At 33.7% G+C, this 25,587-nt stretch overlaps 2 protein-coding genes across 2 annotated transcripts; both read left to right on the forward strand.

Moving 5' to 3' along the window:
* Window positions 1–1,893: 1,893 nt before the first annotated feature.
* On the forward strand, window positions 1,894–18,791 carry LOC146168413 (N-alpha-acetyltransferase 25, NatB auxiliary subunit-like). The gene is made up of 26 exons (XM_083384467.1): window positions 1,894–2,503; window positions 2,638–2,723; window positions 2,988–3,126; window positions 3,247–3,365; window positions 5,400–5,474; window positions 5,553–5,658; window positions 7,568–7,648; window positions 8,029–8,140; window positions 8,216–8,320; window positions 9,116–9,276; window positions 9,426–9,556; window positions 9,632–9,774; window positions 9,844–9,935; window positions 10,134–10,223; window positions 10,817–10,997; window positions 11,165–11,312; window positions 11,559–11,662; window positions 11,761–11,874; window positions 11,984–12,132; window positions 12,494–12,653; window positions 13,186–13,280; window positions 13,559–13,703; window positions 13,820–13,958; window positions 14,208–14,369; window positions 16,057–16,179; window positions 17,998–18,791. The coding sequence occupies exons 1-26, from the start codon at window positions 2,449–2,451 to the stop codon at window positions 18,010–18,012; spliced, it is 3,030 nt and encodes a 1,009-aa protein (XP_083240593.1). The 5' UTR covers window positions 1,894–2,448; the 3' UTR covers window positions 18,013–18,791.
* A 2,030-nt stretch (window positions 18,792–20,821) lies between these two features.
* LOC146168414 (uncharacterized) lies at window positions 20,822–24,367 on the forward strand. Its single transcript, XM_083389171.1, has 5 exons — window positions 20,822–20,895; window positions 22,289–22,470; window positions 22,724–22,781; window positions 23,790–23,826; window positions 24,034–24,367. Exons 1-5 carry the CDS (start codon window positions 20,833–20,835, stop codon window positions 24,159–24,161), a joined length of 468 nt encoding a protein of 155 aa, XP_083245297.1. The 5' UTR covers window positions 20,822–20,832; the 3' UTR covers window positions 24,162–24,367.
* Window positions 24,368–25,587: the final 1,220 nt, after the last annotated feature.

Here is a 25,587-nt window from a genome sequence, read left to right on the forward strand (position 1 = left end):
ATTCAGGCAGTGGTAGGATTCAAATTTTTTGTTAGCCGGTTCTCTCAAAAAAATCATACTTTTCACCCGGTTCTGTTACAGAAAGTCATATTTTCTGCAAATAACCTGATTATTTTGATATATACGGCAGAACTTCATCTTACGAAGATAAATCAAACCGACTGAATCTTATCACAACTAACAGCCACACTAAATGGGAACATGACCATTGCACATTTGAAAAAACACGTGATCCACTTGGATCTTAAAAATCGGTGTATTAGATCAATACCTATACAATAAGCCTTGATTAGATAAGATACAAAAAATCCATTGACAATAACTAGTAATGCCAACCGGTTCGCTGATTTCATAAAATATTTTTAGGCGGTTCTATAGAACCGGTGCGAACCCGCTGAATCCCACCACTGGATTCAGGGGGGTCGTAAGGACCGGAAAGACCTCCAGGACCGCGGTGAGTTAATATTTGGAAACTCTCTACTTTCGATAATGAACTACCGGTACTGCGCTTTTCTACAAAATCATAGTTTTTTTTAAATCATAAGCTGAAGGGCTAAAGTCGATAAAAAGTACATGTTACATAGTTTATGTTTTGATTGCATTTATTTTGTCACAAATTGCAAAGACTGAAAAAATATACTGAATTTAGTATCTATCAACATACACAAATTCCGATTCTTTGTAGGCTAATATAAAACGATTCGCGCATAAAACGATATTGTGCACAAAACAATATACATCTAGATTCTAGATTGTAAACTTAAATAGTAACTAGTTTACTTTAGTTAAAAAAATAATTTATGAATAAACCTCGCAGTGCGGTGCCAGCTCGCCCTAGACCCTGTGCCAGCTGAAACCTAAACTTCTTTACGTCCTTTTAGCCTTTCTCATTTAATTTATCTATTTCCTGGATTGTAAAGCTTGCTAGTTTCCACAAAGCCGTGGCGTTCAGCATGTGTGAATCGAAATAATTCACGTTATCGATGTCTTTTAATGGTACACTCTATCACTGATCGTCTTTAATTACCCACAGGTCAAAAAATGCTTTTTTGACTTGCTACACAACTGCGTTTGGTTTATTACTTCCCAGTCCGTGTTTTTTTGACACATTTTCTTTGGATTAGTGATGTAATAAACGCCCCTCTATGTGGAACGACACCAAATTGCTAGCCTGGACTTGGGTGTTATATTCGATTTAAAAATATTTTATTATTAAACCATTGTTTAAGCGTTATTTAAAACAAGCGTTCTATTTATGTAAAACAGAAGCAGTACCTGTTCAATGTAGTCTACATTATACAATACATTACTGTATATCGTTTTATCCTAGCCCTCATCCAACATAAGGCAACACAAGTGTGGAGAATGTAGTAGCGCGCTGCGCAAGTGTGGAACCAAACAACATCGATTCTATTTTTAGCTTACTAGAAGAATACCGTCTGTTGCTTAGCCTGGAAAAACTACGTTATATATTTTTAAAAGTGTATTCTTGTCATTTTATACTTTTATTTTCAAATCCTGTATGAGCCCATTCCCCTCTAATCAACGGTTCTCAACTTATAGGACAATGGTAGATACGCAAAACATTCAATCATGTACGTAATTTTAACAACTTTGAACTTAGGAAGTGACCTGCGAGTTTGGCACATACAATTTTTAAATTATTATAATATTGCTTGCCAACTGACTATTATGTACACTTGTAAATCGTAAGTGCCCCGTTTGAAAAGTATGACAGATTTCGCGAGTGCAAGGCCGAAAAAAATCTAGGCGACCGGGTGCAACTAAGGACAAAAGTTTACCCCGCCACTAAAACATATCGGAAAACCAGGTGCATATTCATTTTCCATTTCTGCAGGTGTAGTCTGTTAAAATAATTCCGGTTGCACTTTCCATAGTAGGTACTTGCGACTTTGCGCGTTTTATTTAATTACTGAGATACCTACTTTTGTCAATATGGCATTGAAAATCGATTATGCAGGAGTTATGACAGGATTCTGAACTCACATCTGCATATAACCTCATACCTGATATGTTGGCAAAAAAGCAATGGAATGCAGACTGGCATTCTTGTCTATTTCTCTAATTTGTGTTTATTATGGGTGTAGTCTTTATACTAAATATATGTGGCAATTCTGTTTTGTTTTAGAATTGTTTTATGATGTAAACCAGATACAAATCAGAGTTTAAAATGCAAGCCGGAGTTTTAAATAACAAAACAATTAACTTTTAAAAACCAATAGTTACCTCTAGCAAATACAATTGCTTTTGGTACAATAGGCTTTAAATGTGGGGACCCTCAACTGGCGCCAGTCGTTTATGTACTTGTGGTCAAGTAACATAAGAAAATGCTATATTGCATTGTTGCATATTAAATGTATTATAATCAACTTAGTTGTTTAATTTATAGCCTCAATGTTAGGGTCTACACTTCACAAAGTGTGAAAGATGACGACTGAAGTACTAAATACCATAAGTGAGCGAAGATTAAGACCTATTTATGGTAAGTTTTATTGAGCAATAGAAGTATAACACCCTAAAAAGATTCTATGATTATATGTATACGAGAATAATAATACCTAACGTTTCAACAAAATTGCATGAATTTATAAATTAATCAACATGAATTTTCTGCAGAATTGCTTGACAATGGAAACTACAAAAAGGCTTTCCATGAAGCAGAAAAGGTTTTAAAAAAGCAGAAAGATCTACTTGCCGCAAAGGTGTAGCTTTGTGGTAACATTTTTGCATCAACCAAACTTGTTTTAAGACATGAAAAGCACTACTTTCTTCAATTATATGTTTATTTGTTTGTAACTTTAACTCTTGGTGTAACCCTTTCTAAAAAAAAACTTAGTTTTACCCTTAAAAACTGAGTTAATTTTACATTTACAATTGAAATTAGAGTTTAGGATACCCTTTGGTTTCTCCTGTGTATTGCAAAACATCACTTTACTACCACCTAATAAAAGTGTCTTGTTTTGCAGGTGCTAAAGACCATTGCCCTTCATCGATTGGGAAGGGTAGAGGAAGCTTCAGCACTGGCTAGCGAAGTTGTGCAGCAGGAACCAATTGATGAAAACAGTCTTCAGGGCCTTAGTCTTTACTACAAAGAGTGTCACAAAAGTAGGTTTTTTACAGGGCTTGCAAATGCCTTTTTTATAGCTACCTGTTTTTTGGCATTTTTTTATGATAAGTCAAAATTAGCAGCTAGTATTCGTAACACATTGATACAATAATTTACAGCTGAACTGATTAGTCCTATGTATGAAAAAGCAATCAAAAAATGTCCACAAAATGAAGAGTACCTTTCTCATTTATTCATGTCTTATGTACGACATGATAAGTTTCAGGACATGCAAAGGGTACGTTTATGTTTTCTCTTATGTATAATAATATTATTTTGAATATTTTGTTGCCTAATCTGTGTATAGATTTCTGTTCTTTCAAATTTTTATAACACTGGTTTACAGCATATTTGCTTCAGCCAAGGTGGCAACCTTTTTTGACTAATTTGAGGATGCTGAGTTCAAATCTGGCATTCATTTTTGTCCATCACGTCAGGATTTTGAGTTATGAATTTTTTTCAATTAGGGGTAAAAACGAATATTTCGTTGAACATGTAAAAAGGGGATTTGAATAATAACTTATGAAAATTTGAATACAGTCTTATTAGAGATTTAACTTTTGCAGTAAGATGAACTTTCCACTGTAATTCCGCCAAATCATGCACACTTTGCCTTTTTTATATAAAAAGAAGGATAGAGTAGCCTACCGGGGGGCAATTGTAACATTGGTAAGGGGCTGACAATGAACCAATGTTACGAGGAAAAGCGGTCCATAATCTAAAAAGATACATGGCCAAAATTAATTTTGAGAAGACAGTGTGAAACAGTTCAATATACCAAAACACTAAATTTAAATCGGAGGATTATAACGAAATGACAAACTGGAAATATCCAACAGAACCAGTTTACTAAAGGAGGCCCACATCAGTTGGAAAAAATCAGAAAGGTTATATAATACATGACGAAAATGAATAAAGAGTTATTCGAAACGTTTAAAATGCCACCTACTTCTGTATGGGCTTTCATATTCTTACTACGTTTTACTACAACCTCCAAACATTGTGCTCCAAAACTTGTAATAATGTTTAGTAAAATTGCGCATCATTCCCAGTCAATTGAAAGAGCTAATAGAATCTAATAGCAGCAAGTAAAATTGTTTGTAAATTTAAAATAAGAAAGGAAATTATTCTTTCCAGGTTGAACTCCAGAAAACTCCATGCATCATCTAAAATTCTAAATCAAAGCAGAACTTTATGTTATTTGCAGTGACAGGCAACACTGGACAAATTTTATTGTTTTGACATTTTCGGCAGAAATTCAATTTTTAATACTGGCCCAATTAGCATTAAAACACAGTCTCCTGCCGCTATATCTATTTGTAGTGAGTTTTATCTTCCATAAACATTAATTTATAGTCATGTTTTACTTGAAAAGTAGAGATTAAAGGCAAATCCAAAATTTTGCCTTTTTTATAAAATTTTGATTTTCGGCACAAATTTAATTTTTAATACTACTGCAAATAAATGATAAAATGCAAACTCTGCAGATCTTACTTGTTTCAGTTATTCCATGAATGTCTAAAAAAACAAGTATTAGGTCACTGCAGATGAATTTCACTTCAAAAATATGGTTTAAACATAACCTAAAATTTCGCATTTTTACCCGATTTTGCAAATTTCTGCAAAAATTCAACTCTATTTCCTCACACCAATACATGTTCAAATGAGCTTAAATTTTGTATACAATGTTTTTAGGTGTCTATCTGTCAAAATCCATACGAATCAGGTGGATTTAAAAAAAAAGTGATACCCCCCCCCCCCTACTATATATGCTTCCAACTATTCTGGAAGACAGGCTGTTTTAACCGCATTGCAAAAATATACTGATTCTAAACAAGCCATTTTGTTTAGAATTTCACTAATTCTTTTTCAGACTACATAATGTCGTAACATGTTAAAATATGTTGTCACAAACAGGACAGACTTACATCAAAAAAACATAAATTGCTGCTTTTTCATAAAATTTCAAAATTCTGTACAGAAAAAACCTGACGTGATAGAGAAAAACTACTGCCATTTTCGGAATCTGTGACCTCGAAATAGGGGGAAACGCCTAATTCAATGAGTTTAAATTTGTAAACCAGTGTAATTCAACATACTATATGTATATATATATATATACACACATATTTATATTATATAGCATATGCATATTGTTTTACAACACTGATTTGTCAGTATGTTATACCAGAAAGTCATACAGTTGTTAATTTTAAAATGAAATTAGATCCATTGATTTTTAAAATGATGGCTTTATGTTTTCTTTTTTTAGGTAGCAATGCATCTTTATAAGCAGCATCCGAAGAATCCTTATTTATTCTGGGGCATTATGGCAATAGTGCTGCAAGTAATTACAGATTTTTTTGATTTTTTTTTTTTAAACTTATTTTCTGATTTTTTACATTTTCATTTTACTCCACTGTAGGCACAAAATGTGGAGGACAGAAAGTTGGCCCAAGCCATGTATCTCCCACTGGCTGAAAAGATGATAGAAAAGCACATTGAAAAAGGCAAAATTGAAGCTGAAGCAGGTTTGCAGCCTATGTCTGAAATGCATATCCTTAGATCAGTTGGTCCCAACCTTTTTTTATTGTTTGGGTAAAAGCTATGGAACCCAAACAAAACCAATTAAAGTGTAGTGGCGATCTAGTGTTTTTATTTGAGTGGGGGCATAAAAATAAAAAAAAATGACACCCTAAAGTTATCTAATAACTAGGGATGTAGTAGAATGTCTTTAGGTTTGAACCCAAATTGGATTAGTTTCCATTTTGCTGGTTATATTGGATAATTGGAACTGCTATAATTTATTTATTTTACTAAGGATGGCCTGTAGTGATGGTAAATTGATTACCAGCATTAGAATTTTTTTTTTTACAACTAATTACCTGTTGTTAACCTTCGCCTAATCATTATTGAGTGTCATTCAAGAGTTACTTGGCTCATGGCTAACATAGAATACTAGGTGCAGGGATTTCACAATTTCCTTAAAGGCATTAAGTTGTAAATGTAATATTCAATCTGAAACATCTAAGTACTCCATAGGGTTACTCAAGATCAACTTAAGATTAATATTCATCAGTGTTTTGCCACAGTGTAATTGCTAAACAATGGTTAGATATAATTGGCATTAATAACTTTGTACTTTTTGCAACATATAATTTGACTGCCTAGTTAACAAATCACATAAAGTAATGCAAAAGCACAACAATGTCTTATAAAAAGGACTAAATTTGTAAAAAGTGTATTTTGTTGCATTGTACTCACTATGAGGTCAAAAAGTTTGGGCAACAGCCTGGTGTTTCTATCCTGTTTTTATGTATTATTTTTTAATGCAGTTATGCATCACAACTTTAACAACTGCATTAAACAGGAGTTGTTCAGAAAACTAGTCATGATTAATTTAATTTTCGACTTGAGGATAGATATATTACCAAAAAGTTTCCAGATTAGGTGCTGTTTGGTAACCAAAGGTTATTTTGTGATTAATCCACCTCAAAGATTAGGGATTCTACTAGGTATTTTCGGGATTCTACTAGGTATTTTCAAAGTAGAATATCAGATCCTTGGATTTGAATCCAAGTGGGATTTGTATCCAAATTTGCCCTTTATATCGGGTAATTCGAACAGATATATTTTTTCGTTTAACTGCAGAAGGTTGCGCCTAATTGTACATACGCGTGTGGCAAATTTGAATTAAAAGCATATCGCTGTAGCAACACATTTACAGTGCATGTAGTGCGGCGTCAGGATTTTTTTGGGAGACCAGTTACTTTGCTTCTCATGATAACATTCGACTAATATTTAAGTGTCAATCAAGCATCATTAGGCGAGCGACTAATGTGTAATGCCAGGTGAGAGTTCTCAATTTCTTTAACTGCGTTGAGTTTCAAAAGTAACATTTCCTCGTAAAACGTGCTTGCCTTAAAGACAAAATGCGCTACAGGGTTACTTAAGGTCAACTTCAGGCCAATATTCAGCGAGGTTATGTATTGGTTATGCATTACTGGCAATGGTAACGTTCTATTCGATGTAGTACGACTGCATAACAGATCAAGTTAGTCAAAAAAAGTAGAACTGAAACACAACAACAGTTGTTAGAATGTTAAACATTTGGGAAATTATTTTTGTACTACATTATATAATGTTAGCAATTTTTTAGCAATGTCTCTCAGACTATTAAAAAAAATCTCAGTTTTTTTTTACACTTTAAGGCTTTAAAATAGAATTGTTTCATCCAACATTTTACCTTACATGGATAGATATATTTTTGAAAAATGTAATAGTAAAAAATGCCTAATTTTAAAAAATGTTAGAGGGACGCGATAAACCTTAATATTTAATCCAAAGTTATTTTTCGTATGTTTGTATCAAATTCATAAATGTTAAGTAAAAATGATAAAAGACATATTTTTTAATTTGTTTATGTTTTCATGTCTGCAGAAGTACGGTTGTATTTGCTTGTTTTGGAGTTACTTGGCAAACATGAACTTATACTTAAAGTTCTTAATGAAGATTTAGGAAGTAAGTATTGTGATCGTAAAAATTGTTTTGCTTATAATGTAAAAATTTTTCATATTTTTATCAGGTTTATGGAAATTATTAGTCACTGGTTATATATCTTGTTTAATTAACAGATACGGTGTGAAATAATTAGTTTAGTTTATTTTCCTGTCTTGCAAATTTTATCTTACCTGTTTTTTATTGATGTTTTACTTTTATGACAGTATTTTGTAATTAACCCCTCAAATTCTCAATTTGAAATTCACTTATTTAATATAATTTATACTTTTTAGCTGCTTTTGCATTCTTAACATTGTAAGCTGAACAATTTAGAATCACTTCCAATCAGTTAATTATCATTTATTAAAAAAAGTATAATGTAACTCATCTGTGTTGTGTAGAGAAGGTTACAAGTGAAGTTGTTGGCTATACCCCCCTTTCAGTTACCACAGAGGAAAAGCTTGGAAAGTGGCATTCTGTCAATGCAAAGTACAAAAACTTACTAAGCAAAAGGTGGGAACAATCCTTGCATTGTTTTAAAATATTTTGCAAGCCATGACATATAAATATTGTGTCATTGTTTTTCAGTCCAGATGTGTGGAATTATGTCAATGGTTACTTGGATTCCTTTTTTGAACTTCTCAGTCAGGGATGGAAACCATCAGAGAATGGAGACGCAGAAGAAGAATCCAAGTAAATTTGCTAATAGTTGTGAACATTTTTTTAGTTAAAGGTGATAGCTAGGGCAAGTAAGGTCAAGTTTTTTTTAACAAGAAGTCATAAGGTCTTTTTATTTAATTAAAATGTACAGTTCAAATGTTTTTTTGAAGATGCTAAGAAAAAATAATACTTTAACAACTTCTTATTTAATAATCTCAGTTTGGGTTGACTCTTAGTACATGTGACTAACTCTCATTAAACAGTCGGGCAATACTGTTGGAATCAAACAAAAATAAAGTCATTTTTTTGGTCATTAAAAACTTGAAATGTTTGGACAGTCAGATAATGATATTTAACTGATTGCCATATTTAAATTGTATCATATGATATATTACATATTGCATAAATTTAAGTACTAATAAAGGCTAAATATATTTTGGAATATTTTTTAAAAAAGGTTGTCACCAGGCTGGCAGAATCTTGCCAGCCTTCTGGTGACAAGCCTTTTAGGCGTAAATTCTTTGGTTTTTTGGTCGTGCCCCAAAACTTAAATGATGTTGGTTTTCTGTCTAATTCTTTGGCCGACATAGTCGCCAAGTCGCCAGCTTTCTGCCATACTGGTTGTCACCATTAGGAACAAAAAGAGGTTTAAACAATTAAATTTACCTAATAACTACTGTCTTAAATTATACCTTTCTTAATGCTTAGCTATCCCACATGCATTGATTTTTATTTTACATCAGTTGGGTTTCATAATATGCTAAAAATATTAATGCCTTGGTAATTAGTTTTCATTGAGGTGGTTTCAACAACCTGTGTTTTTTGTAGTTATTCAGACGGACCACATTACAAAATTGAGCATGCATATAAGTTTGTTGGCAACCTTGTAAAACAGCAGGATGACTTGTATGAAGGCAAATGTCGTGGACCTTACCTCATGAGATTGGAATTAATCAAGCGTCTGAAAGCAAGACAGAAGACGCAACAAGGTAATTGTTTCCACAGCAAATAAGTGCATTTTTCATATGAATAATTTAATAGGTTTTATAATATCTTTATTTTAACCTTTTTTTGAGTAAAAAGTTCAATTACCATATTTTAATAACTGTTAACATTTCTTGGATTTTTTAAACTGTAGATGCCCCAGTGTCACAAGCTTCAGTAAAACAACTGCTTTTGGAGTATGCTCTTGATTTTTCTACTAAACCTTGCTGCACCCTAGACCTCAAACCTTACTTTCAATTATTACCTAAAGAAGAAATAGATGAGGTACATCCAATACAGTATTTTATACTATTTGTGTGGGCATATCCACATTTTAACTGTTATACCTTAACTCTAAAGTTTTTGGAAGAGCTTTACAAGCAGCAAGCAACATTTACATTTGATGATGTGACAAAAGATTTCCCTGCAAAACTGAAACCAGAGATAAATAAACGCAAACAAAAAGAATTCCACCGTCATATTTTTACAGTAGAAGCAACTCGGTAAATTTTAAACAGTGCTTCAAGTTTTACTTTTTGAATAAAGTTTGTAAAATATTATTATTTTAATAGCTTTCTTGGTGGACATGAAAGCATGAGCGATGAAAAAAAAGTAAAGCTAATTGAGCTTCTTATTAAAAGATATCAAGATGGAATATGTTTTTGTAAGTCAAACTTTTATTTCAGATAAAAGTACATGGATATAAGTACCTTTTGCATAGCTACTGAAATCCATCGCCCTAATCAGGATTTTCAATTATGATATATTATTAGGCGGTGCAAACAAGTTTTTTAAACAATTCTGAGTCAACATAACATCCTGAACATATTCCTTCGTATTAACTCTTCAGATGTTCATACAGGTGATGACCAGTGCACAACTGATCCACGAATTGTTGACAACTACTGCCTAAATGCAATTCGTTTGCTAATTGACTTATATGAAAAATCTGGTATGTCAATTTAATAATTCATTCATCAATTTTATTTATGTATGCATATTTACCAAAGATGATTATGATTTTTTATCAAGTAATTTTTAAACCTGTTTATTTCAAACCTGCTGAGTATATTGAAAGATACACAAACATAAGTGTTTACCAACTGTGATCTATCCCTTCTAAAATCGCTGTTTATCCAACGACAACGGCTGTAGTACACACCAATAGCTATCACACATTAACTGAAACTGTCGATCAATGATACAAGCAAGGCATGTTAGAAAAACAACTAACCTGCTACATTATGTTGGTGTTAAGTTGTTTGTACTAACAGAATGTACAAAGTATTGGCGCCATGGTTGTTTCTCAACTTTCTCCCCTCTAAACTTTTGTTACCCGGTTGGTAGAGCAACTGTGCCGGTATAGCCGGAGGTCATGATTTCAAACCTCCCTGCTGTTTTGCTAACCTGCCTTGCTTTCAGTATGAATCGGCAGATTCTGTTAGTTTCCAATTTCTTTCGATATACTGCTGAGTATAACTTAAACAATCATACAATTTGTGATGACACTAGATACTAATCACACAATTTTGATATTATGTGCAGGTGACACATCACTACTTTGGAGAAGTGTAATGATAATGGAACAGACTCTTAAGGAAAGCCAGAGCAACTATGAGATTAAAATTCTGCTCATGAGAATATACTGTCGTTTGGGAATCTTTTCTCCATGTGCAGATCTCTATGATTCATTGGAAATCAAGCACATCCAGCAAAATACATTAGGGTAAGGAAAGTACAGTGTTCTTATTGTTTAATTTATTGTTTTAAATACATGTTTTTAAAACTATCCTAAAATTTACTACTTGTAATGCCTTTAGTGAGACTATAAATACCTATTTTTCTGTCACCCAACTTTTAAGGGTAATATTTTGAAATGTAAATTGTTTTCAGATATCTAGTGTGCCAACATGTAACATCCCTCGGTCACTACCATCCTGCTTCTCAAGTATTTCAAATAGCCCGGAGTTTTTTCCTTGCAAACACTAAAGAATCTTATGAATGCCTCATTTCCTGTTTTCGAAATGGTACTTTTCATAAAGTAAGTTGTAGGTTTTTTAACTATATTTTGTTAGCGCTAAAATTATTATGATCAACAATTTCCCAATTTTATAAAAATGGTAATTGATTAAATGATCTTTGTTACATCATAATTATGAATACCACCACCACAATTGGTGATTTTTGTAAGCCCCCTAAAGGCTTCCAGTCCGCCAATGTCTATATATTTTTAATATGTTTTAAATTTTTGTTTATAATGCAAGCTTCATTTTTCAAACCTATTTAGGTTTTAGAGTTTGTTGAATATCGACGTCATATCAGCAACTCCGTCCAATCTGCTTTGACTCGAACTGAACATGTTTTGATGGATCTTTTTACTCAGGGAAACATGTGAGCTAAATTGTTTTCTTTTGTTAACTTTTATTATTTTCCAGTGATGCTTTTTTTTAAATACATAACTTTGTTTAATTGATATTGTACTCTTTTAGTGATCAGCCAATCTCTAATCTATTGGAAATGGTAGACAAAGAGAGAATCAACTTTAATCAGCTTGTCGATGATCGAGATTTCACTGTTATAAGTGATGTTAACATTGCTGAAAAGTGTGTTTTTATAGTTAATAGAACTAATGTTCTCATATAAATGTGTATTCTTATGAATTTTTGTCATAGTATTCACAGTTTTTCCTATGTAACTGAACATATTTTGTAGGCAAATTAGCCTTGAGGAAAAGAAAGAGAGTTTTAGTGAACAAAAGAAGTGGCTTCAATTCCGGGAGCTGCTTGTTCAGTGCGCTTATGCTGCCCTTTCCCCTTCAAAGGCTGTTCAAGTGAATGGACACATTGACAACTCCCCCCACAGTTAATAAACTTTAATTTTTCTAGATTTATGAAATAAGAGAATTTACATTCCTGTTAAATTTATGGATTGCTATTTTCTTCTAAACGCAATATTGTGACAGATAATTATATAAAAATCTTGAATACTTTAGAAATTAACAAGTTTGATAAAATAGAAATGATTTCCTTTTGAGCCTGATCTGCCTTTTTTTGTAAAGCGCCATTTGTCATCTCATCCGTAAAAAAAATTTATTGTATTCATGTTATGTAGTTTTATATAACCTATTCAGAGGTGTTAACCTACATTTTTCTAAATGAATAATGTTCAAAAATTTGTGTAGGAACAGGACAATTCATCATTTTTGTTTTGAACGTTTTTTAGCTCAACATCTCGGTTTTGAAACACTAGTTGCCGAACTGGAACAGTTCTGTTGTGCTCCTCACCAAGAGCCTTGTAAATATCACTTCTGTGGACCACATCCCTCCCCCCTCTACTTAGCAAATAGCGCAAAATACCCGCAAAACATGTTACTGATATTCAGGTTGGTAAAATGTATTGCACATTATTTGTCTTGTGTTCAGTTTAGCTGCATGATTTTAGGTTTTGTGAAATTAAAGTGTTACTCACGTTGAGAGCCAGAACAGAAAACTATTCCAAAAACTATAAATACTTTACAGTACATCAATATCCCCTTGCCCCACTGGAAAAGGGTTGTAAATTAGGTGCCCTTCCGCAAATGTCAGTTAAAGGTCAAATCTATTTTGGTGACGAAGACATTTGCATTACAACCACCCATGATCTTTATCATTTTATCCTGTGTGATTTAAAATAGTTTTAAAATCCTGTTAACAGATGTATGGCTGCCTTGTCTAGCTGTACATCAGTAGACTAATGTATATTATTAGGTTTACTTAGCCCATCATCTTGGTCAATAATGCAATAAAAATGTGCACCTTATTCTGTTTTCTAACTCAACACATTAGTGTTACTCTTTAGAGGTGTGTTATACTAGCTTTACCTTGTAGTAAATTAATGTTTGCCATTATACGCTTTTTAATTACAGTTTTTTATAGGGTTATTAGTTCGGTGTTAAGTACACAAGGCAAAGAGGCACCAGCATTTACAGGAATCTCACAATATATTACTACGATATTAGACAACCTTAAAGGTTAGTCATAGCACGTTGAAAATAATTTGTTACCATCTGCAGAATTTAAAGATTATTTGCATACTGGCTTACTCACTTTATAAACAAAGGTTTTTTACCTGTTTAAAAAAATCAACTTAAACTATGTGTGTTCGACTGTCCGTGTGGCATGCAATTTAAAAATTATTGTTATCTTAATTTTTTTTTCGACCGGAAAAAAATTTTTTCCACTATTATATTTTTACACGATTTTTATATGGAACTCCAAACTTTAATCAGTGTTGTTTTGTCGATTTTAGAATTTGTTGACAGTTTTCGAGATGGCCTAGCAACCAAGAACGAAAACTCGTTTCTAAAAGAAGAATTCCTTAATTGTGAAATCAGCATTTTAGCGGAAAAGATTCCCCCTTGTTTGTTAAAGTTAGAACCAAACAACTTGGAAAAGTAAATTATTTTTTTATTTAGTTAAAATTTTTATTCATCTTTTTTAAATAAAACACTAAAATTGTGTAAAAAAACTTGACGTTTGCATAACAAATGCCATTCATTATGACTGGCAGAATGGTTATGTGCACGGAGATGTTCAGTTTTGTTGTTCTTCTACTGTGTAATCTCCAATACGTCATAAGTGACGCAAAATCTGACGTTCAAAGAAGACGAAGAAAGAAAAAGGGAAAACCATCTCCAGACACCCAAGAGGTAAACACCTCAGTTTGTAATGAGCTCCAGTTAAAATATAATACTATATCTGAACTTTTAATAATTTAATTAAAGATTTGTTTGGTCGCTGTTTTATCAACACAACAGTCCGCACTCTTTAGAAATAGTCCAAAGTCGAACCACTGGCAAAAGAACTATTCTGGATACAATTATCCCCTATATTTTTTGGTTGACGTTTTTCTGCGTTAAAATTATTGAGTTTAAGTATCTTTTGTTATTCTTATGCAGCCAACTTGGATAAAAGAATGTCAAAGTGCCACTGAGAGTTTCAAGACTCTGGGCGAGGACCTTGCCTCTATCGTATGCAAATTTAAAGCTAAAGCTGAAAGCCTGGTTGCCGATGCCGAGAAGAGTTACGAAAGAGCTGATGATATCGACAGTGACGACGAGGTATGTTTAAACTTTCAGGAGTCATTTTATTTTTTGTTTAAATTGCCTTTAAAACAGGCCTGCACAAGGTACGGCCACCGGCCGCGCAACCTTTCAATGCGGCCCACGTAAAGCCCGCGATATAATAATACTTTTTGCTTAATTCGTTGTATTTTAAATCAGTGCGGACTTGCTTGTGTATTGCGTGATCATACATAAAGTAATTGTTGCAATGTTTAGCGAAAAACAACAATGCACATCGTTTAGTTATGCGCATAATAGTCATTTATCGTTGTTCATGCCTGGTTTCAACCAGACCCGCGGAGTCGGTTTAAAATAACCCGAGTCCGACTCCGGTCGAAATAATTAACCCTAAATGTGCGATTTCGTCGAGTCCCGAGTCCGGCTTAGACATAACTGAAATAAAATGGATATGGGATACGCAATCCACTCATAGAGGTGTCTCATATAACTGATTCACGCACAATACGCGGTTGGAAAATATTCCGCCATTTGCTATTGCACTTTTAATTAACAGTTGGCTGCCTTATCAGTTTCCAAATTTGGTTATGCGTATGCGCACGTTGGACTCGGGATGGTAGTTTTACGTGGTCTTACTCGAGTCCCGAGTCCGACTTCAGCAAAACAAACCGACTCCGTCGAATCCCGAGTTCGACTCCGACTCCGTAGCCCTGGTTTTACCCCTCGGGTGGCCGTCGGGCGTCGACCAACTTTTGCAGCGCGACATTTAAATTATTGTATGGTAACTCCAATTGCCACGTGTGATAAATTCGCAACTGTAAGGCAATTTACTGAACGAAAATGTCGCGCAGCTTTGTGATTTGCTAGTTTGTTTGGCCACCAATTTTTTTTGTAAAGTGTTAGGTTACTTTCGAATTTGCTACTGTTTCTGACCCATTTGGGCTCTTTAGCTTAGGGGTTTGGGCACCGGGCCATACCCTAAAATTATATTTTTCAACTTTAAATAAGCAAAAAATTTGTAATGGTTGACGTTTAGTATGTTTTGTGGAAACCTATTTAGTTTATGAGCTCCGTGAATACGATGGCATGTTTTCTGTCTTTTGAAACAAAATTTATTATCGGAAGCATAACGGCCCTATTAAAAGTAAAAAAAAGTGGTCACGGTTTTAGAAAGGTTTTTTAGGTGGTTTCTGTGCAGCCTTCGCAGATTTGCAGTCGAGGCAAAAGGGGTAAAATCTTTTTTTGTTTCTTATTATTTCAAATGTTCACCTAAAACTGCAGGTTGACTTGTTTATTTACGTCACGTTACGACCTATTTTTTAAACGACGTAATTCAAAACAGTTAGCTACAACATATGACCGAACAAAGAAATTCTTCCATTCTGATCTAGGCAATTGCGTCACACAGTTTATTCTGATACCGATAATACCTTTTAGGTAAAAATAACACACGTCTGATCCGATATCAAAGAAATTCATTACAAGGCCGAATAAGCTAAATGTTTTAAAGGTTGTTGAGTCAAAATTTACTTAAATTGTTTGTGTAACGTTTTCTGCAAAAAATTGCTGTACCAGGTGTAAAACGACTAAACCTTTCCTAAAATGCACACAAAATGTGTTGTCCGATCGGCAGCAACACGACTCTAAGTAAGTATCGCACTTGTACTGATACTACTTCGACACCCGGAGTTATCTTGAAACTAATCACCACTCTGACGCCTTAAAGGACTTGCCAGATGAGAACGTCCGCCAGCTTGTGATGAAAATCGTCCGTTCGGCTTCGGATAGCATCACGATTTCCTGCAAACAAACGCACGACGTCATTGAGGGCAGATTAAAAAATCTAAAGGTGAGCATCGAAGTACCTAGCCTTTTATGAATAGCCGATACGAACCATCTAATGATTAATTGATGGTTACTGACCATTAGTACATTGATTATTCACTTTCTTCTAGTAAATTACTTTTACTAAAGTATGTTATACAAATATACAAGTTTAAGGATTATTAGGCTACGTACTTGTTGTCCCGATTACCTTTAATTCAATACGCCTTTCTAAGTAAAGACTAGCCCTATAGTTATCTCGGTAATGAATCGTCCCTTTTGCATCTGGTTAGCTGTCCGTAAAAGGATTTCTGTATTTTTAGCAGACCAGAAGTGTCAAAAGTTTAAGACTGACATAGGTTAGGTCAGTGTGGTCCAACTGCGAGTTCCACTTTTTTGTCAGCTTTGCTACAAAGCGTCAGCTTTGCTACAATCTAGCAATATCACTTCAATTTTTGCTTCTTTGTTATTGTAATGGACAAAAAAATTTAATCATCCTTTGTGATATCATAACTACTGTAGCTGAACAAAGGTGTAGATTTCAAAGTTAGTATATATGCCACAGGCCAGCGGTTCTTGACCTGGTGGGCGCGCCCCCCTAGGGGGCGCCAAGCAATTCTTAGGGGGGCGGGAGCTCTAAATCAATATTTAAATTTTTTGCAATATTTTTAATGGTTTCGTTTGGGTTGTACACCACTCCGACAGCGCTGTAGGCTACAAACTCTGTTTTTGCCATGTTTAACATTGAAACTGAAAAAAATTTTCGCGCTTCGCGCGCATCTTTTTTTTCTATTTTTCTTGGCTATGTTTTAAGCCTAAAGTCCCTTTCAGTGCCATTGCATATTTTCATATCATCGAATGTAGAACGGCCCTATTTAATTACAATTTGTCTAAGTTATAGATAAACGATAAAAGTCAGACCCCGTTTAAACTATTTTTATCCATATTTTTTATATGACAACAGGCTTGCAACAGGGGGACTCAAACTTTTTTGCACGAATTGTTTTTGCAATATGGCCGTTGTATTGTGTGTCGTCACATCTTTTGAACAAGATAACGTACTGTTTAAATCAATGTGTCGAGCACGAGCTATTTGTTGTGTGCCCAATGCGAAAAGCCTCCTAAATCTATAGTTTAGCGCTTATTCAACCAATTAAACTCAATTTTTTGGCGCTTCACTTTACTATTTTCAAGTTGTCTTAGTGATATTTAATAGAAAATGCCGAATTGCTTTTCGTAGGCGGGCGAAAGGCATATGAAAATGACCAAAGTGGAGCGCTGCTTAAAAAAGGTCAAGAACCACTGCCGTGGTCTATATAAATTTGCCAACAATAAGCCTAGAATCGCTTTTTAAAAAAACATTTAAAAAAACATTGGCCCGTAAGATAAAACTTTTTTTGGCCCGCGATGAAAAGAAGTTGGACCACGCTGGGTTAGGTTATAGGCTCAGTCAGAGCTGCAATGGCGTCCACATTTTCAAGATACAGTTTGTTTTAAAGATCTACTAAATTATTGCTTTTGTTTCTAAGAAATGTGACTTATGTTTTGTTTCGTCTGTAATTTTTTGAGTATCAATTGTATAATATGCAAACCCATTTCTTTTATTTATTTTCTTTGGATTCATCCATATAAAAACCATATCATATATTATTACTTATCACTCGGTCGTCCTTATTTTTAGAATAATCTGTCTGTTAAGACCATACAGTATTCCCATTTTTCCTCGTTTTATATTACACTAAACTCCCCTCAAGAAAATTATGTATATTTCAACACTAAAATTTTCTTGTAACCCGTAGAACAAATCGTTTGATGTCGATATAACATCATGCTTTCATTGCAGGAAATGCGCTTCTGAAGTTATAGTTTCACTGGTGGTCAGTTATATGCATCAAGGTCAAGTTCCGGGTACTCGCCTAAAGCAATGTGTCCAACTTTCGCGGTTTTAGTATTCGTTGCTCTTCACGCAAGAGGAGGAAGTGTGACTAAACGTTGCTCGGATTGCCATTTTGAAGATTTTTGCTTTGCCAATTGAATCATTTTGCTACATTATCTTATATTGTTGTATGACAGCGGGCGAACTGTTTGGCCACCTTTCACAAGATAACATCAAAATATGTTATAACCACTGTCCCTAAGACTTCCTATGCAAATAAACTAAATTTTTAAGGATGACTGTAAGTGAAAAATCACTATATTTCTCTTACAAGCTTGAATCAAGTCGCTTTGCTACTATTTTAGTACCCGACAAAAATCTAAAATGTGAAGGTTCAATTCAGTAATGTTACAGAGATCACTTTCGATATTTTTAATAAATCAATCTTTGCTGGTGGCGACCCTTTCTACGCCCAACCCCAACGCAAAAAAATAACAATAATTTATTTTTCGTATAACCGGGCTTTCAAATTACCCAGGTTATACAAGAGCGAAGATTTACCGGAAAGTAGAACATAAATGTGTAAGGAGTTTTGATCTTGGTTATTAAAATAAAAATGGTCGCCAGTTAAAGCAATGAATGAAAATATTCAGTCTTGGTTATTTTAATAAATTTTACTGTCTTTGTGAAACGTACTTTTGTGTTTCATAATAACCTACCAGATAACATAAAAAATCTTTCATGATATCGTGACCGAAATACTGCGCAAAACGTATGATTTGATGATCGTCAATTCTATATAAATTTGGATAAACATTTTGTCTTGGCCACACTGAAAATTTGTGGCGTTTCTGCTAAATTGGTAACTTGAGTTAGCAAAAATGCCAAGTTGGGAAATAATGATATCCCACCAAGAACTCGAAAGAGTAAGGTCTACGTGAAAAGCAAAAATTATGAAGAAATTTCAAAAAGCGAAAGTTTATTAAAATTACGATTATGTACGTACTTTTGTCAAAACAATGAGTGGTAATTCGGTCAAAAATTTTTTTCCAATTTCCAGAGAAAGGTTACAAAGAAGTACACAGACAATGCGTAAATGCGTATCTATACTGCTTTGAAAGTTGGGGGTCTTTATTTTGTGTCGATATTGAGTCGACCGTATAACAATAATTTTTTATTAACTAAAACAAAATGATTTGGTTGTTGTTACTATTGTTATCACTGTTCGTGTACTGCATCAAATCCACAAACAGGTCAAGGATTTTTGTTTAGGGAGTAATTTTGAAAGCATAGACCACTAACTTAGGTTCATAACGTAGTTTTTACATCTGATAACTACTGATATTCTAACTACCTTACAAATGCTAGTTTCTTGCATAAACAGCACACCAATAATACTTCGCCATATGAATCATTGTTTAATTAGTTTAATACATGGCCTATATTGTTTACAGTGAGAAGCTAACAATTTACTCCGCCATACAGTTAGGTTTAAACAAGGAGATTATAACCTCTTTGGGTTTAAAGAGGGTATAGGCACCTTGGGTTTTGCAGCAAACTAAGTGGTATTCACCTAATATATAAGGTAATTTTCGGACATAAACCCGGTAATTTCGGACATAAACCAAGTGAAAATCAACGGCATAGCTCAATCGCGTACATTTTAACAGTAACACACCTTTCAAAAATCTACAGTAGGGGCCTAAGAAAGTGTCACGCAACTTGTGATAACCTTGTCTGTCCTGCCAAGTCGATTTTGTAAACAGGAAACGGTATCAATTAAGATTAGAGGTCATTAAACAACAAAATACGCCAAAAAGCGTACTTCTTTCATAACAAGTTTAACCAACGCCAGGTTTGTATTATGTATCAGACCGTGACGGCTGCGAAAAGTAGAACGCATTGCTTAATTTAAAGCAGTGGTCGGCAAACTGTGGGCCGCAGAGCCATTTTTAGTGGCCGTGAGTTACTTTTGAATAGTGTTGTCATGTAGTGGTTGCCGCATGATAGCCGTACATTCATTGCACTTTATTTTAAGTTCGTGTGGCTAAGAATTTTTATATTGTCTCAGCGTGGTTTAGCCCCACGTGCCAAATCCTGAGGGCCTGTCGAACTATATTTTTGCCAACTTTCAATTATTTGTAAAGGCAAAAGTTTTCGCGCTTCGCGCGTATATCCTTCTTCTATAGTAGGATTTCAATAGAATATAGTAGGACGCCGTGTAATATGTCGCCTTAAAATCAAATATCCTGAATCCGCCACTGTTTTTGTAGTGGTTTTGTGGACCTTCAATAGCTTTAAAAAGAGTGCTTAGGGCCAGTTTGCCGACCACTGGCTTAAAGGCAAAAGTAAGAGTTTGTCCTCATGGTTATAATTTATTTGGCCACAGTCTACAGTCTGCACACCTAAGGTGGTCACCCGATCCGTCAGAAATTAGTGCAGTTCTAAGCCAAAAGGTCTAGGACAATTAGGGCATCCAATGACAGAGAAGCTTGATTTTTAGACCTTGAGGTCGTGGACAATCCACTAATTATACCTTTAGGTAAACTCCCTGCGTAGATAAATTGAAAATATTGGCTGAAAATTCAGAAATAAAACTGTTATTGTATTTAATCAATTTAACGATTTATCCCAAATATCTCTAGGCACCCTTTAGCATCCTGTTAGCAACCACTGGGCTAAAATACTTTTAACTTTGGAAAAGTGGTTGGCCCTTTGAAGTTGTATTCTATATCATAAGTTAGATGTTTACTTTACTTATTTCTCGTGGTTTGTTTTCTAAAACAGGGCTATGAATGTATAATGTCGGAAAGCTATGACAAGAAATATAAATTTTTAAAGCGAAAGCTGAAGTATGTCATATATGTGAGTAGCCTAATATTTTTACTTTTTTTAATATGCTGTTTTTGTCTGATTGATAAAAAGTGATAACTAATAACATACATTTTACTGTGTTGTTTGGGTAGCGCTTACTGAAATCAATTTGCTAGTAGTTGTTTTGTTGGACTTGCTGAAAACTATAGTTTTCTAATACAAGATGAAGTCCAGGGGTCACATAGGAACAACTTGCAGCTCTTTACACCCGGCAATGGTTTATTTTAGGGATTCAATAGGATGTTAAGTCACAAAAATATTTGTGTTGTCTCAAATGATAATGATCATGATCTATATTTTTGTGTATGAGGTTCAAAAGAAAATAGTGAACATAATAAAATCAGAGATGGTATCAAAACTGAATGGATTTTCTTCAACACACGTCACAGGAAATCTTCTTGTGATAGGATCGGTTGCACTGTAAAACTTTTGGTCAACGAAAAAAGCCCAACGCCCGCATTCTGACCAAATATTAAACATTGTAATGTTTTTAATGACTGTAAAAGTAGCATTGATGGAATTATCTAAGTATTTAAACAGCAAAACACTTAAAGTAATAAGAAAGAAGTAAGCAAAAACACTTAAACATAGAAATACTATACTGGAACAAGATCCTACCATAATTGTCCTTTGGCCTGAACAAAATCGGATGCAAATACATATGTTCAGACCCCAGCTTTAGTGCAGCTTTAAGTTTTTAAGGCTTTTCTAACTTTGACAAAGTAAAATATTCCAATTTTCAAAAAATATACATTAAGGATGACTCTTAAAAATATTACTAAAAAAATGACTAATATATATCTGGACAGTAAAATGTAAATTGTTTGCAATTTTAATATTTTTAATGTATAGTTTATAGCTAGCCTCAGAGTAGTGGTCCTAAACATACTTGTTTTAATCTCTAGAATCATACAGACTGATACTTGAATTGTTTTGCAAAGCATAAAGTGTTGACAAAATTTTCTATGTAGTGTGCATTGAGAAAACAACTGCTTTAATAGGGGGTGACCAGATACAGGACTGAAATAAATTATGGAATCTTAACAACAATTGAGTACTGTATTTATTTAAAAACTGAGAGATACACTTTAATTGGAATATTGACGAATCAAAAAATAATACCATTGGATTTACGAGGTATAAAATAAATGAGCTTCAATAAATCAATTCAAATTTTCAGCAAAACATTTACTATTTTTTACTTTTTAACAGGTAACTGACGTATGTTATAAACAAATGATACTAAACTGTCATTTTAAAAAATTGGTAATACAACTGAACTTTGCCAAACCCTAGAATTACTATTGTTTTTTACTTCATTTTCGAAAACTCTGCATGTCTATGTAATATTTGATGTAGAAATTATATTAATGTGTATTTTCAGGAGCATGAAAGTTTAAAATCTGAATTAAACAAGTCTCAACGAAAACTTCTAAAAGTTTCAAGGGATAATAGCTTTCTCTTGGACCGCTTGTTGCAGTATGAACAGGTGATACCCGATTCTCCAATTGATTCAGAGGCAACCTTTTCATCGGATTCAGATTCTGAAGTTTTACCACCCCAAAAGTTAGTGACACCATCTCGCCTATTTTAATTTAAAAAATTGCGGTACAGTTTTATTTATAATATTTTCTAGACTGATTAAATTGCAAGGGTTTTGTATTTATTTAAAAGTAATATATATATATATATATATATATATATATACCATGAATTAGGCTTGTTAGGCTTGGATAATAAAATGACATTTAGCATTTGTTAATTTAAACTTCAAAGTGTTATTTATGGTTTTAAAGCTTGAGTATTTTTTACATTTCAGAAAGAAAACATATCATCACTTAGGTACAAAGCAAATCAAAGTAGAACCACAAGAAAAGGTTTTTGTGTTAAACGTTTTAAATAAGCGAGGTCCAACTACACTTTGTCATGGGCGATCAGAAGCAGTTCGTTTTAGATATTAAATTTGCAAGGGTATATCCAAGATTTTAATTTGCGGAACATGATGTCACAAGTTACATCATATAATAAGTACAGTAAGAAACATGTTGTTTTTTAAATAACCGTTGTTTCATTTTGCAACCAATGCTAAGTAAATTCCGTCAAAAAAAATGTTGCAGTTGGTAGAACAATTTTCTTGAACAATAATTGACACATTAAAAGATCAGCACTACATTATATCCATACCTGAATGGCCAATCCAAAATCACATCAAAAGTTCATGAAAAAACAAAAGTTGTCTGAAGTGTCCATATTTGCAAAGCTGTTTGAATATTGCGTTAAACCATTTACTAGATTAGGGGTTCTCAAACTTTATTTAGTGGCAACCCTTTTGATTTATCTGCATGTATGACACCTTAAAAAAATATAATGAAATAAAGTATACACTTAATAGCATGTTGGTTTTAGCTTGAATGCTGCAGTTAGTCAGCTGTAACTTTTTTCCCGCTTGTCACAAAAATTTTAATCATTGTTACAGAAAATCTTCACAACTTGCCAGTAAAATAAAATTGCTTGCGTACCTCAAAATTCCCCCCCTGGGGTAAGCATTGACACATAAATGGTGGTAGTATTTAAGAGGCACGTTTGTGCATTGACAATCGATAATGCAAAACATACTGTATATACAAAATTGGCAAAAAATGTTTGGTAAGCGCTTACTGCAAATTCATTAATGTGTGGCTAGGCGATTTGATCGTAAGCAATAACAAATATTTTTTTAAATTTTATCAACGACCCATAAAAAAAATATTGTGACCAACAATAACAGTGTAGTTGGACCACACTGTTCTAAATATTTTAAGGTATTAAAAAAAAAAAATATATATATATATATATATTAAAGATATGCATAATATATATTAAATATTATTAATATATTTTTGTAGGTTCCTGAAAGTTCTGAAATAAAGGATGTTGTCCAAGGTTAGTATATTTACTTGGCATTATTTAATAAAGATCCAAAATTGTAGGTACATTTATTTTTATAAGCACAGAAGTCTATACAGTATACAATATGTTGTGCACCAACTAATGTTTAATGATAAATAGTTGTATGATTCAGTGATATAACAGATGAAAAAATTTCATATGGGCTTAAGAAGTGCTAGTCTAACCATTTCTTCCTTTCAGATGCCAATAATAAATCAGAAGTCACTGACGTCATACTTAATGAAGTAAAGTTGGAACCAGAAGGATGTGAAAAAACAGATGTTGATATAACAACTCAGAAACAGGATTCAGATGCAGATGAGAACTAAGTGCTTTGTAAAAATAAAAATCTTACAAATGATGCAAAGGTTCTCATGGTTGTGGTGATGCGTCAAATCCTCTCAATGATGTTCATTTCGTTCAAGTTGAAAAACAAACACTGGAAAAGTTTTTCTGATTGTTGTGTCAAATAAAACTTTATTTATGTTTTACTCCTTTGAGTTTAAAAAAAAGTTGCACTTTAATAAAAAAAACATTATAAATGGTGTAGATGGTTAAAACTTCTTAGTAGTGATTATAGTATTGCACAAGACAAACTATTATTCGGTGGTAACAAAACAATTATTTAGTGGTAAATGTAGGACAAGTTTTGGTTTACCGCTATTAAAATGGCTGAAACAATTTTAGATAAATCCCTTCGGCAGCCCAAGTTATTTGTATAAAAGACTTTGGTCAAGTCGTTTGGCCAAAAGAAAGTCATTTTTTAAGTCATTACTGTAAATGGGACAATTTAAAGTTTAAATATACTAGTGACTCGTGAGATATAAGATGTGCTCGTTAATCTAACAAGACCTTCGGTTACTGGTGACGTGTATAACAGCACAAAACATTAGTGCGTACGCTGCATTACTTCGACGCATTTTATGGTCAAGCAGTTACAACAATCATTTATGCCAGGGATGTCCAACCTTTTAGCAGAATGGGCCGCATTGCCACTTTAAAAATTTCGATAGGCCACAAAACCTCTCAAATTAAAGGGGTGACGTCATAAGTTACGTCATATCGTAACGTCATAAAACAACTTTACTTATAAATACCCGCTCTCGGAGAGTGAACTCGTGCGTAAATATGCAAGTAATCCTGACCTTATTTATTTTTTTTATTATGGCGAAGCGCGAAAATTCGAGTTTTTACAGGTTTGGGCTGATATATTTCCTTAAAACGGTCTGCAAAAACACACATCTTGCTTAGCAATGATGGGTGCACAAAGTGTTCGATGGATGTTGAAATGCGACATTAGACTCGATTATGGCCTCAGAAAAAACATAAGATTAGGCCTACATCAAATACTGCGCATTCTACACGTTTTTGTGATAGTCAAACAATTTATTTTAATAAAGCCTACCGAAAGTGACAATAAGTGGTGGGCCGCACGTAAATATCAGACAGGCCGCAGGTTGGACTGTCACGCCAAAATTGGTCGATCCGGCCAGACCGATTTTGGTCGTAATCAAGCGCCAAAACTGGTCCGGTCGGATCTTAGGGTTAGGGTTTGTCGCAACACGTCAGCACATCAAATTAATTCTTTGTTTTATCGCCTTAATGTTGCGTCATGAAAGTTTTTGTTTAAATTCGATTGCCGATATCTCTTGCTAGAGTTTGCAACGAATGCCTTGTTACACCAATTTTTATGCGTCAGAGCTGTATGTGATGTGACGTATATCCGTTTAATGTGAGCGCTTTGTTTTGAAATTC

Source organism: Ascidiella aspersa, chromosome 1 (genome assembly GCF_963924565.1).
Source record: "Ascidiella aspersa chromosome 1, kaAscAspe10.2, whole genome shotgun sequence".
Classification (NCBI taxonomy): domain Eukaryota; kingdom Metazoa; phylum Chordata; class Ascidiacea; order Phlebobranchia; family Ascidiidae; genus Ascidiella; species Ascidiella aspersa.

What these genes read in the sequence shown, in the direction of transcription:
- LOC146168413 (XM_083384467.1), top strand. Translation starts at nt 2,449, where the DNA reads ATGACGACTGAAGTACTAAATACCATAAGTGAGCGAAGATTAAGACCT. An exon ending in GAAATGGTACTTTTCATAAA is followed by an intron (nt 11,313 to 11,558) that starts GTAAGTTGTAGG and finishes AAACCTATTTAG; the next exon opens with GTTTTAGAGTTTGTTGAATA. An exon ending in CATTGACAACTCCCCCCACA is followed by an intron (nt 12,133 to 12,493) that starts GTTAATAAACTT and finishes AACGTTTTTTAG; the next exon opens with CTCAACATCTCGGTTTTGAA.
- LOC146168414 (XM_083389171.1), top strand. Translation starts at nt 20,833, where the DNA reads ATGTCGGAAAGCTATGACAAGAAATATAAATTTTTAAAGCGAAAGCTG. An exon ending in AGCTGAAGTATGTCATATAT is followed by an intron (nt 20,896 to 22,288) that starts GTGAGTAGCCTA and finishes GTGTATTTTCAG; the next exon opens with GAGCATGAAAGTTTAAAATC. An exon ending in AAGTAGAACCACAAGAAAAG is followed by an intron (nt 22,782 to 23,789) that starts GTTTTTGTGTTA and finishes ATATTTTTGTAG; the next exon opens with GTTCCTGAAAGTTCTGAAAT.